This window comes from Cherax quadricarinatus, chromosome 22 (assembly GCF_038502225.1).
Source record: "Cherax quadricarinatus isolate ZL_2023a chromosome 22, ASM3850222v1, whole genome shotgun sequence".
Taxonomy (NCBI): domain Eukaryota; kingdom Metazoa; phylum Arthropoda; class Malacostraca; order Decapoda; family Parastacidae; genus Cherax; species Cherax quadricarinatus.
The window spans coordinates 26,754,230-26,768,102 of record NC_091313.1 but is presented as its reverse complement, the minus strand read 5'-3'; the positions used below and the strand labels follow the sequence as shown (position 1 = coordinate 26,768,102).

Genomic DNA, 13,873 nt, shown 5'->3' with positions numbered 1-13,873 from the left:
GGTTGGGGATTTCAATGCTAAAGTGGGTAAAAATGTTATGGAAGGAGTAGTAGGTAAATTTGGGGTGCCAGGGGTAAATGTAAATGGGGAGCCTTTAATTGAGCTATGTGTAGAAAGAAATTTGGTAATAAGTAATACATATTTTATGAAAAAGAGGATAAATAAATATACAAGGTATGATGTAGCACGTAATGAAAGTAGTTTATTAGATTATGTATTGGTGGATAAAAGGTTGATGGGTAGGCTCCAGGATGTACATGTTTATAGAGGGGCAACTGATATATCGGATCATTATTTAGTTGTAGCTACAGTTAGAGTAAGAGGTAGATGGGAAAAGAGGAAGGTGGCAACAACAAGTAAGAGGGAGGTGAAAGTGTATAAACTAAGGGAGGAGGAAGTTCGGGTGAGATATAAGCGACTATTGGCAGAAAGGTGGGCTAGTGCAAAGATGAGTAGTGGGGGGTTGAAGAGGGTTGGAATAGTTTTAAAAATGCAGTATTAGAATGTGGGGCAGAAGTTTGTGGTTATAGGAGGGTGGGGGCAGGAGGAAAGAGGAGTGATTGGTGGAATGATGAAGTAAAGGGTGTGATAAAAGAGAAAAAGGTAGCTTATGAGAGGTTTTTACAAAGCAGAAGTGTTATAAGAAGAGCAGAGTATATGGAGAGTAAAAGAAAGGTAAAGAGAGTGGTGAGAGAGTGCAAAAGGAGAGCAGATGATAGAGTGGGAGAGGCACTGTCAAGAAATTTTAATGAAAATAAGAAAAAATTTTGGAGTGAGTTAAACAAGTTAAGAAAGCCTAGGGGAAATATGGATTTGTCAGTTAAAAACAGAGTAGGGGAGTTAGTAGATGGGGAGATGGAGGTATTGGGTAGATGGCGAGAATATTTTGAGGAACTTTTAAATGTTAAGGAAGAAACAGAGGCAGTAATTTCATGCACTGGTCAGGGAGGTATACCATCTTTTAGGAGTGAAGAAGAGCAGAATGTAAGTGTGGGGGAGGTACGTGAGGCATTACGTAAAATGAAAGGGGGTAAAGCAGCTGGAACTGATGGGATCATGACAGAAATGTTAAAAGCAGGGGGGGATATAGTGTTGGAGTGGTTGGTACTTTTGTTTAATAAATGTATGAAAGAGGGGAAGGTACCTAGGGATTGGCGGAGAGCATGTATAGTCCCTTTATATAAAGGGAAAGGGGACAAAAGAGACTGTAAAAATTATAGAGGAATAAGCTTACTGAGTATACCAGGAAAAGTGTACGGTAGGGTTATAATTGAAAGAATTAGAGGTAAGACAGAATGTAGGATTGCGGATGAGCAAGGAGGTTTCAGAGTGGGTAGGGGATGTGTAGATCAAGTGTTTACATTGAAGCATATATGTGAACAGTATTTAGATAAAGGTAGGGAAGTTTTTATTGCATTTATGGATTTAGAAAAGGCATATGATAGAGTGGATAGAGGAGCAATGTGGCAGATGTTGCAAGTATATGGAATAGGTGGTAAGTTATTAAATGCTGTAAAGAGTTTTTATGAGGATAGTGAGGCTCAGGTTAGGGTGTGTAGAAGAGAGGGAGACTACTTCCCGGTAAAAGTAGGTCTTAGACAGGGATGTGTAATGTCACCATGGTTGTTTAATATATTTATAGATGGGGTTGTAAAGGAAGTAAATGCTAGGGTGTTCGGGAGAGGGGTGGGATTAAATTTTGGGGAATCAAATTCAAAATGGGAATTGACACAGTTACTTTTTGCTGATGATACTGTGCTTATGGGAGATTCTAAAGAAAAATTGCAAAGGTTAGTGGATGAGTTTGGGAATGTGTGTAAAGGTAGAAAGTTGAAAGTGAACATAGAAAAGAGTAAGGTGATGAGGGTGTCAAATGATTTAGATAAAGAAAAATTGGATATCAAATTGGGGAGGAGGAGTATGGAAGAACTGAATGTTTTCAGATACTTGGGAGTTGACGTGTCGGCGGATGGATTTATGAAGGATGAGGTTAATCATAGAATTGATGAGGGAAAAAAGGTGAGTGGTGCGTTGAGGTATATGTGGAGTCAAAAAACGTTATCTATGGAGGCAAAGAAGGGAATGTATGAAAGTATAGTAGTACCAACACTCTTATATGGGTGTGAAGCTTGGGTGGTAAATGCAGCAGCGAGGAGACGGTTGGAGGCAGTGGAGATGTCCTGTTTAAGGGCAATGTGTGGTGTAAATATTATGCAGAAAATTCGGAGTGTGGAAATTAGGAGAAGGTGTGGAGTTAATAAAAGTATTAGTCAGAGGGCAGAAGAGGGGTTGTTGAGGTGGTTTGGTCATTTAGAGAGAATGGATCAAAGTAGAATGACATGGAAAGCATATAAATCTATAGGGGAAGGAAGGCGGGGTAGGGGTCGTCCTCGAAAGGGTTGGAGAGAGGGGGTAAAGGAGGTTTTGTGGGCAAGGGGCTTGGACTTCCAGCAAGCGTGCGTGAGCGTGTTAGATAGGAGTGAATGGAGACGAATGGTACTTGGGACCTGACGATCTGTTGGAGTGTGAGCAGGGTAATATTTAGTGAAGGGATTCAGGGAAACCGGTTATTTTCATATAGTCGGACTTGAGTCCTGGAAATGGGAAGTACAATGCCTGCACTTTAAAGGAGGGGTTTGGGATATTGGCAGTGTGGAGGGATATGTTGTGTATCTTTATATGTGTATGCTTCTAGACTGTTGTATTCTGAGCACCTCTGCAAAATAGTGATAATATGCGAGTGTGGTGAAAGTGTTGAATGATGATGAAAGTATTTTCTTTTTGGGGATTTTCTTTCTTTTTTGGGTCACCCTGCCTCGGTGGGAGATGGCCGACTTGTTGAAAAAAAAAAAAAAATATATATATATATATATATATATATATATATATATATATATATATATATATATATATATATATAAATATATGTATATATATATATATTTATATATACAGTGGACCCCCGCATGACGATCACCTCCCAATGCGACCAATTATGTAAGTGTATTTATGTAAGTGTGTTTGTACGTGTATGTTTGGGGGTCTGAAATGGACTAATCTACTTCACAATATTCCTTATGGGAACAAATTCAGTCAGTACTGGCACCTGAACATACTTCTGGAATGAAAAAATATCGTTAACCGGGGGTCCACTGTATATATATATATATATATATATGTCGTGCCAAATAGGCAGTACTTGCGATCTTGGCTTAAATCAACGCTCATCTTGCCATATAGGACAAGCGAAAATTTATGTATGCAATAATTTCGCCAAAATCATTCTGAACCTAACAACAAAAAATATATTTCACTGTGTTTGTTTAGTATTAAATTACTGTAAACAAATCTAAAATATATTTAGTTGGGTTAGGCTAAAATAAATTGTTCTTGTTATAATAAGGTTAGGTAAGCTTTCTAAGATTCTTTTGGAGCAAATTGGGCAAATTAGGTCAATTTTGTCCCCAGGATGCGACCCACACCAGTTGACTAACACCCAGGTACGTATTTTACTGATAGGTGAACATGGACAGCAGGTGTCTTAACCCTTTGAGGGTTTTCGTCGTACTAGTACGTCTTACGCGTTGGGGTTTTTGACGTACTAGTACTCATAAATTCTAGCGGCCTCAAATCTAGTGGGAGAAAGCTGGTAGGCCTTCATATGAAAGAATGGGTCTATGTGGTCAGTGTGCACAGTCTAAAAAAAATCCTGCAGCACACAGTGCATAATGAGAAAAAAAAAACTTTTACCATTTTTTTTGAATAAATCAGCGACTTTGCAGTGTATTTTTGTATGGTATTTATTGTTGTATTCTAGTTTTCTTGGTCTCATTTATAGAATGGAATACATATTACAGAAATTGAGATGATTTTGACTGGTTTTACAAAGAAAGGTGCCTTGAAATTGAGCTCAAAGTAGCAGAAATGTTCGATTTTTACCAAACTTCAAAAGTAAACAAATCGTGCCAAGCGTGCAATACACGTCAACTGGTGAGTCTAATATTCTTTCACAAGTGCACCAATAATATTTATACCATTTTTTACACTAATGCAGTAGTCTGCATAACAGTAAATCTTATATTTTTTGTGAAAATAAAAATTCAAAGTGGAAAGCAAAAGAATATAAGAGGGGCCTTGAGACATGACTAATGACTAGAGGAAATGTCATTTTAGTGACAGGAATGTCTTTCTTGTTTATTCTGGACCCTATTCGGAAATTGGCATCTTTTGAAATTTGTGTGAAATTGGCAAAATTGCTGAATTCTGACCACTGTACTGGATAGTAGAATTTCATAAATGAGTGGTTTCTTGCACCCATTCGATAGAAAAAATGGAGTTCTATCGAAATATTCATGTTTTTTGTCGACTAGTACAGTGAAATTGGCCGAAAATGGGGCTCAAAGTGGGCAAAATCGCCGATGCGTAAACATCGCCGAGACCGCTAACTTTGCGAGAGCATAATTCCGTAAGTTTTCTATCAAATTTCAAACTTTTGGTGTCTTTATGATCGGGAAAAGATTCTCTATCTTTTCATAAGAGAAAATAATTTTTTTTTTTTTTTAAATTTGGCCGACCCTGAGAACGAGTTTCGGAGAGGGCCTGTCGACCCTCAAAGGGTTAAGGAAACATGTACCTAGTGTTACCACCCGTACCGGGAATCAACCCTCGAACCTCAGTGTGTGAGCCGAGTGCGCTAACGATAGAGCTACGACACATCTTTACTCCTTACCCTCCATTCGATAATAGAGTAGGGGTCATCTTAGGATTGGTTGGCTGGGGGAAATGAAAGTACAGTGGACCCCCGGTTAACGATATTTTTTCATTCCAGAAGTAAGTTCAGGTGCCAGTACTGACTGAATTTGTTCCCATAAGGAATATTGTGAAGTAGATTAGTCCATTTCAGACCCCCAATCATACACGTACAAACGCACTTACATAAATACACTTACATAATTGGTCGCATTGGGAGGTGATCGTTATGCGGTGGTCCACTGTATTGGCTTGGACATCCAACAGGCTTGTGTGAGTGTTAGATCAGACTGAGTGATGACAAGTGACTTTTATGACATAAGATGCTGTTGGAGTGTGATTAAGGTAATATTTATGAAGGAATTCAGGGAAACTGGTTAGCTGTGCATGAGTTCTGGAGGTGGGAAGTACAGTGCGTGTACACAGAAAAATGGGTGGGGATGTTGTAGTTCAGAGAACCATCTGAACTGTGATGTGAACATGCTTCTGGCAAGGCAGTGATTGAATGAATCATAGTAAAAGTATTTTTCCTGTCTCTCAGTAGGAAACAGTCTGTGTAAAAAAAAAAAATAAGTGTTTTGTCCAGCTACCACTCTTTGCAATTTTTTTTTTTTTGCACTGGTGTCTCCCACTGAGATGGGTAACTCAAAAGAGAAAAAGCACTTTCACCATCACTTATTCCATCACTATCTTGCCAGAGACAGGATAGTGATGATAATTTACCCCTGGTATCCCCAAACTTACCTGTTATGCCCTCTGCAACAGTTTTTACCACTTCAGCATTCTTTATTTTGTCTTATTTAAAAAACTGATCATTCATACTTTTCTCTATTTTTGCTGTCTAAGGTAGTCCTATACAGCTGACATTCTTTAATTATGGATTTTAAGACACACTCTCACTGCACAGGTTGAAAGCTTAAAAGGGAGTGGGAATCTAAATTTTGAGGAAGTGAGGTTTGAAAATGACAACCTGCCTGAGCACCAGCAACACGACACTGACAGCTCCAGTGAAGAGGAGCTCTTTGACGATCTCTAATGTCTGAGTCAAGTGAATAGCAATTCTTTTACTGCCATAGTCTGTCAGAAACTATTGTAAGAACTCATCTTTTTACATTTCACTCAAAATCTGAGAAACTTAGTCATAATTTATTCCCAAATTGAATGTTGAATACTTTATCATTTAAAAAACAATAATAATATTTATAACAATAATAATAATGACTTGAAGATACATATACAGTATTTTGAAATCCAAAGCTATTGTTTGTAATCTTCCTCTCTGAAAGGCTGTGGTAGGAGAATATCACTGGTTTTGTTTGTTCATATTTGTCTAGCCACAGGAGATAACTTGTTGGAGTGTCAGTGGTGCCAGATCTCGACGATGGTACTGAGAATGGACAGGTTATTTTTTTATTTTAAATGTTTTTAATTCTCTCTTACTGTCTCACTCTTATCTTCACCCTGGGCAAGCATCATCCTTACTCCATGGAAGTGAGAAATGGGGTAATAATAATAGTTATTAGTCCAATCTTGTTAATTTTGCCATGTTTCTTGAGTGTTACTCATGTGATATTCAAATTTTGTACAAATTTTAATTAAAGCAAATGAATCATATCAGTTTATGAAATTTATTTATTGTTTTGTAAGTATTATTGTATTTGGCAGTTGTACACTGATACAAGTGTAACAATACTTTTTTTCAATTTATTGTATACATTTGTAAAGCATTCAACATATAATTTTGTGATTCTTTCAGCCATTCTTAAGATGAAGAAATACTCAAACTTGTATTGGGAGACTCTGTTAAAAATATTTTAATAGTGCTCAAGGCTATAAATCAACCCTTCTCATTAATTATGAAAAAAATGGTAACAGTAAAAACAATTTAACATAAAGTAATTATGAATTTTCACAAATGCTTCATTATTCATTAAACTGTACATCTATCTGTTGTTTTAAAATGTTAATGTAACTTAGCCAATGTTGGTATGCATACTATCCTCGTGTACATCTTGAATCTACAGGGAAAAAGATTTCTATTTTGTAATAAAAGTTTGATCTGATATATATAACTATAGTTGTCAGCCATGTAGAAGATTATGTTACTTCTTGTGGTAAGTAAATACCTGAAATTTACAATCCATTTTGTATAATTAAACAGTGAGAATAGCTAGTAAATATTTTGTAAAAGGAAGTAGCCATGCCCTTTGGAAAATCCTTCATAAATCATTATCATTACCATACTAATGCTTTTAATACTGTACAGTATCACAGAACTTTTTTTTTTTTATCTTTTTAATTCCATATTTTGCTTTTAACATTATATTTAGGTATCCTTAGTAGGGATGCTTTACAGTTTGCAGTTTTTTTTTTTTTTTGTGTGTGTGTGTATCTGTTGATATATCTTAATGTCTTTATGTATTGATTTCTTACAAAACATGTGCATGCTCATGAATTGCAGCTTATTTCAAACGGGAGAAAAAGATGAAACAGTAAAGATTTATTTAACAGAAGGTGCTAGAGAGTCATGAAAAAGGAAGCAAAAAGCTTTGAACCAATATAGGAAGTATGCTAACCCAGAGACTTGCCAGAGATTAAAAAAAAAATAAGCTAGATATGAATATGCAAATGTAAGAATGGAGGAAGAAAGGCACTTTGAAAAAAATTCAAGAGATACCACAGGAGCAAGATGGAGCCAAATCTTTTATTCGAGTTTGTAAAAAATAAACAAAATACCAAGTATCAAGAACAGTAACAAAAAAGCCATTTTAGAAAGAGATATGCAAGAACATAAATATGAAGTTTCAAGGTATGTTTTCAAAAGGAAGTTATTGGAGGATCAAATCTCAAAGCTACACGCTTCCATAAGGACCAAAAATATGGAAGAAATTGCAAGATAAATCCAGTGAAAAGCAGAGACACCATAAGTACAATAAGAAAACACTGAACATAGTGGTCCAAGACTCTTCATTTTTATTGTTGCATTCATGGAGAGTGCTAAACCCATAGGAGGTTGTACAGCACTTGGAGGAATTGGAGGCATTCAGGATTGACCCAAGGAAAAAGGGCATAGGTCCAATTCCTTAGACCAACAGCCCCTCACCGACATTAAGGAACTTCCCAGACTCTCAGCCTGCTACCAGCAGATATCGGAAATATTACCAGATAAAATGTAGAAATCTTCAAAAGAAAAATGGATCACTGCCTCTGCCAAATGTCAGATCAACAAGTCTGTGCTGGTTGTTTGCCAGCAGTCCATTAACAGCAACAACCTGGGTGAACAAACATTAAGCTCAGGTTGCAAGGATAGAGAAACCCTTACAACCGGTCACAAATGTAGTATGTATATCACATGAATAAGAAAAAAGAGCTAGACATAATAACACCATGGACTTTAACAAAATGTATATAAGAATTAAGCCCTCTATTCTGGAAATTTTTTAATATTTCATTATGAGAAATTCAATTGGAAGCAAAATGAAAAATGATACACATTGTGCCATTGTTCCTATACAGAAGAGCACTGCTTATGCAGCACCTTTTTTTGATTATCCATATTTTTGTTGGCTTTCAGTTGAACCATTGTTCATTATGTTCAGTGCATTTACCTTTGCTCCACCATTTTCACACAACAATCACATAAAGAAAGGATGACAAGCTATATTTAGAGCTGTATGAATGGGGCCTTCCTGTATTAAGAAGGTGGCAAAGGAAAACCCCTTTGAACTATAGGCCTGTCTCGCTAACAAGCATTGTTATAAAATTACTAAAAGAAGACAAAAAAGTGGAAAAAACACAGAGAGCAAAAACCCACTTAATCTAACCACTAAACATGTCTGTTCATCAGCAAGCATGCTAACTGCATTTTAGACAACTCCAGCACCATAACATGCTTACTCTGGCCACTCATCTCTGAGAGCCCCAGTTTTGCTGTGGACACACTTTGCTTTCCTAACTTACACAGGTTTGCTTTGCCAGTTGTTACTATCATCCTTTCAGCCAATGAACCTTCCTCAACATCTCCACTTTTCTCACCATGTAGTGCTGCATGATGCTTTAGTGCTTCCCAAGAGCATCACAATAATAATAATAATCTTCACAGATTGGTTGAATACTGGAATAAGATAGAAGAGGCAGTAAATGTTATAACTATGGGAAAATTGTAATAAGAGTATGCACTGAAAACTGGACACCACCAGCATAGCTCATCTGTAGCTTTATTATAAAAAAGGAAATCACTCAAATGGCTCTGCTTCTGTAACTATAGATAGTAACACACGCATAGTTCTGTTCTTGTAACTACAAATTAGTACTCACACATTTTCTTACTCTAAGACTGTATTGGAGTAAGAAAGTGCAGGCCTAGAAAGTTAAACTTTGATTCATTTTTGGAGATTTTGTTTCTGCTCACTTTTGTATACAGTACAGTCATTTAACACAAGTTTATTTTGTACGATTTGGTTATAGCACGAATTGAAGAATTACGGCACAATTTTATACAACACTTCGTAAAATTAATTTAACATGGTTCAGTTTGTGGGAGGGGAAAAAATTTTCCTTTTCCTCAAGTGGCCGCCTTGTTGTGGGTCAGCGGGGGAGACCAATCACCATTCCCTGCCATCCCCCGACACTCCTGACACCACCATCCCAGCATTCATACTTCATACATGTCCAGTTCCACTTCTCTACTACAAGCTAGCTGTGTTTGTGAATTGTGTTTTGATCTTTTAATTACCATATCTTGTATCTGCCAAGCAGTCATGACACCCAGTAGGCATACCAGTGTTGCTGAAAGTGGCAAGAAAAGGTATAAGCATACAGTGGACCCTCGGTTATCAGCTGTAATCCGTTCCAGAAGCTCTGCCTAAAACCAAAATGGCCAAAAACCGAAATAATTATCCCATAAGAATTAATGTAAATACAATTAATCCGTTCCAGACAAAAATATTCACAATTTTTTTTTTTTTAACAATTAGTATTACATACCTGTAATGAAAACTTATGCTACACTTCTTGCATGCCTGCTACACTCCCTGCATGCCTGCTACACTCCCTGCATGTCTGTTGCATTCCCTGCATGTCTGCTGCATTCCCTGCATGCCTGCTACACTTCCTGCATGCATGTTACACTCCCTGCATGCCTGTTACACTCCCTGCATGCCTGCTGCACATCCTGGATGCCTGCTACACTCCCTGCATGTTATCTACACTTCCTGCATGCCTGTTACATTCCCTGCACACCTGCTACACTCCTTGCATGCCTGCTACACTCCCTGCATGCCTGCTACACTCCCTGCATGCCTGCTACATTCCCTGCATGCCTGCTACACTCCCTGCATGCCTGCTACACTCCCTGCATGCCTGTTACACTCCTTGCATGCCTGCTACACTCCCTGCATGCCTGCTACACTCCCTGCATACCTGCTACACTTCCTGCATGACTGCTACACTCCCTGCATGCCTGCTATACTTCACACTTAAATTCTGTTGTGTTTCTCACTTTCTTTACCACAGGAACTTTCTTTGGAGCCGTGGTTACTTATTTCGCAGTTGCACTGAAAAAAAAACACACACAAAAAAAAATGTAACACAAGCGAAATGTGTGGATGTATGAGCAGAAGCTTCCTTACACACCGAGAGACACAGCCAAACTGATGTGCAAGCGGCCCCAGTGGCAGACAGATGTGTCCGAAATGCCCAATCACCGAAATAACGGCTGATCACCAGGAGCCGAAAAACCGGCCGATCACTGAGTTGGCTGATAACAGGAATGGCTGATAACCGAGGGTCTGCTGTATAAATCTTAGAATTAACAAAGAAAATAGAAATTTTAGACAAGATAACCTGTGGCCGTAATGAAGTTCGCTTTGTGCACATAAAATAAGGTAAATGTGAGTGTGTGTGACTGAGTGACTTACTGAATGACTTGACTGGCTGAATGACTTGACTGACTTACTGACTTGACTGAATAACTTACTGACTTGACTGACTTACTGACTTGACTGAATGACTTGACTGACTGACTTGACTGACTGACTTACTGACTTGACTGATTGACTTACTGACTTGACTGACTTACTGAATGACTTAGACTTTTTCACTGAAGAGGACCCTGAAACTGTCTAGAGCAGCTGATGCCTTACCGTCAACTGTATAATGTACTGTAGGGTAAAACAGAACAGAAATCCATTGCAGAATTTATGCACACTCCAGTACAACCATCGACTTCAGTACCAGAACCTCTACCATCCACCGCAGCCCAGTAAAGCCACAGCATAACTCTCCTCTCGTCCACAAACACCAGCACCCACAATTTAAGGTAAATACTATTATTTCTGTTGCAGTTGTAATCTTAAGCAGTAAGAACAACATAATACATCATGACAATGAACTACAATTACATATTCACTTTTATTTTTGTAAGATGTGGAGGCCTAAAAAAAAGTTGTTTGGCTTTTTTGGGGCTCCCAGGAACGTAACCCTATTTTTTCCCATAAGTTCAGTTTAACACAGTTTTACCTCACACAGCATTTTCAGGAACGTAACTTCCGTGTTAAATGAGTCACTGTATTTCTAAAACGATAAATTTTAGGTAATCACATTCATTCTGGCATGTGAATACTGTACTGTACTTTAGTGTTATACCATACTGTATGCATTTTTCATCATTGTAAATTTCATAGTAGCTTCACTTATAAGTAATTACTTTTTATATTTTTATAGCAGTTTGGTTTTGTTAATAGCTCCAGTGTAGTTTAAACAGTCATACTAATAGGTAATAAATTAGTATGCATTTTCTTTTTGGCAATGTCATCTACTGCTTAACCCTAAAACTGTTCAAACGTAGATCTATGTTCATGTGTGTAGTGCTCCAACCTTGATTTTCCCCATTTGAAAGCATGTAAAAAAAAACGTAGATCGATGTTCGGAGCCCCCCGCATGTGGACGTAGATCTGTGTTTGGACAGTTTAAGGGTTAAATAATTAGCCCTCTGGCACATTTATGTAACCAGTTACAGTATATAGCCTCTCCTCACTTAGCAATGTACTCGTTTACCGATGACTCGGAATTACGACTGACTCTTTGACCAGTATTCATACCTAAATAATGTATGTTAGAGCTGATTTCCTCTATTCTGTTTATTACAATATACAGTACAGTACTGTATAAACATTTAAAAATGTACCAGAAATACTATAAATGGTACAAAGGTGACATTAAAACATATCAAAGATGGTTGACACAAATCCACTACCATTATGGTATGCTCTTCACTTACCGACGAATTCGTTTACTGACAAGGTCTTAGGAATGGAACTCCGTTGTTAAGTGAGGAGAGGCTGTATTTCGAGAACTGTACTATGTATAATTGAGCCACCAGAGTGTGGCACTTTTTTTTTTTTGTGTGTGTGTGTGATTATACAGTAATGAAGAACTGTATATACTGTACAGTACGTAGTTGAATTTCTTCAATATTTAGAGCCAGAGGGTCATACTTATAATAGTGTTTTCCAGAACAATAAATATTTCATGTAAGCCTTGCTTCTCTTTTACCTCTAAAATCATTCAGTATTACACATGTCAAGTTGAAAATGGGTTTGGGACTAAGAAGTGTGCTTTGGAACATACAATTATGCTGTAGTGTGAGCTGTATAAGAAATGCTGAGTACAACTGGAGAGATGCATTACAGAATACCTGAGAATTCTAATACAGTAATGCCTTGCATAGTACAGTTTTGAATAGTATGGGTTTTGATATAATATGGTTTATAAATTTAACCCTTTGACTGTCGCGGCCGTATATATACGTTTTACGAGGTGCCGTGTTTGACGTATATATACTCATAATTTCTAGCGGCTTCAAATCAAGCAGGAGAAAGCTGGTAGGCCCACATGTGAGAGAATGGGTCTGTGTGGTCAGTGTGCACCATATAAAAAAAATCCTGGAGCACGCAGTGCATAATGAGAAAAAAAAAACTCCGACCGTTTTTTTTTAATTAAAATGCCGACTTTGTGGTCTATTTTCGTATAGTATTTATGGTTGTATTCTCGTTTTTTTGGTCTCATTTGATAGAATGGAAAACATATTACAGAAATAGAGGTGATTTTGATTGATTTTACTATAGAAAGAACCTAGAAATGGAGCTCAAAGTAGGGGAAATGTTTGATTTTTGCCAATGTTCAAAAGTAAACAAATGATGCCATTGTCCAATAAATGTCCAACTAGCCATTCTAATATGCAGTCATGAATGGGTTGATGTTATTTATACAGTTATTACAGCATTGCAGTAGTCTGCATAATAGTAAGTCTAATATTTTTTGTTTGAATAAAAATTCAAAATAGAAAGCAAGAGTAATATCAGAAGGGCCTGGAGACGTGACTGATGAACAAAGAAAACGTTATTTTAGAGCCAGGAATGTCTGCATTGTTCATTCTGGACCTTATTTTGAAATTGTCATATTTTTTAGTTTTCGTGAAATTGGCCAAATTGCAAATTTCTGACCACATTATTAGGTAGTTGAAATCAGTAAATGGGCAGTTTCTTGTATTCAATCGATAGAAAAAATGAAGTTCTAAAGAAATAGCTATGAGTTTGGGCGACTGGAACAATGGAATTAGCCGAAAGTAGGGCTCAAAGTGGGCGAAATCGCCGATTTGTAAACAGCGCCGAGGTCGCTAACTTCGCGAGAGCATAATTCCGTCAGTTTTCCATCAAATTTCGTTTTTTTGGTGTCATTACAATCGGGAAAAGATTCTCTATCATTTCATAAGAAAAAATAATTTTTTTTTTTTAAATTTTGCGACACCAGGAGACACCTCAGGATTGGGGGTTGCGACAGTCAAAGGGTTAATATAAATTTTATTTAGATGCATTATGCACTGATATTGGACTGCTGCTATGTGCTGGACTAGTGTGATGTGAACATCATTATTGCTCTAGACTTCAAGCAGTGTAGTTGTGTAGTCTTATATAGTACATATGTATACACAGATATGAGTGGAAAGAAGAAATGCAGTGACATTGAGCATTCTAGTAATCGTCAGTGGTTAACATTAGATAAAAAACTAGAAACTGTAAAACAACATGAAGATGGTGCATCGTATGCTAAAATAATATGTGAC

The 13,873-nt window shown here is 37.3% G+C and overlaps 1 protein-coding gene across 7 annotated transcripts in view; it reads left to right on the top strand.

Moving 5' to 3' along the window:
- LOC128689683 (cytochrome b-245 chaperone 1) overlaps window positions 1-12,285 on the top strand; it is a 55,367-nt gene extending 43,082 nt beyond the window's left edge. For all 7 annotated transcript variants that reach the window (XM_053778052.2, XM_053778051.2, XM_053778050.2 and 4 more), the window contains one exon: window positions 5,657-12,285. In XM_053778052.2, the coding sequence (XP_053634027.1) occupies window positions 5,657-5,785 (129 nt within the window). In that variant the 3' untranslated portion in view covers window positions 5,786-12,285. The remainder of the gene's footprint in view (window positions 1-5,656) is intronic.
- The last annotated feature ends 1,588 nt before the right edge of the window (window positions 12,286-13,873 follow it).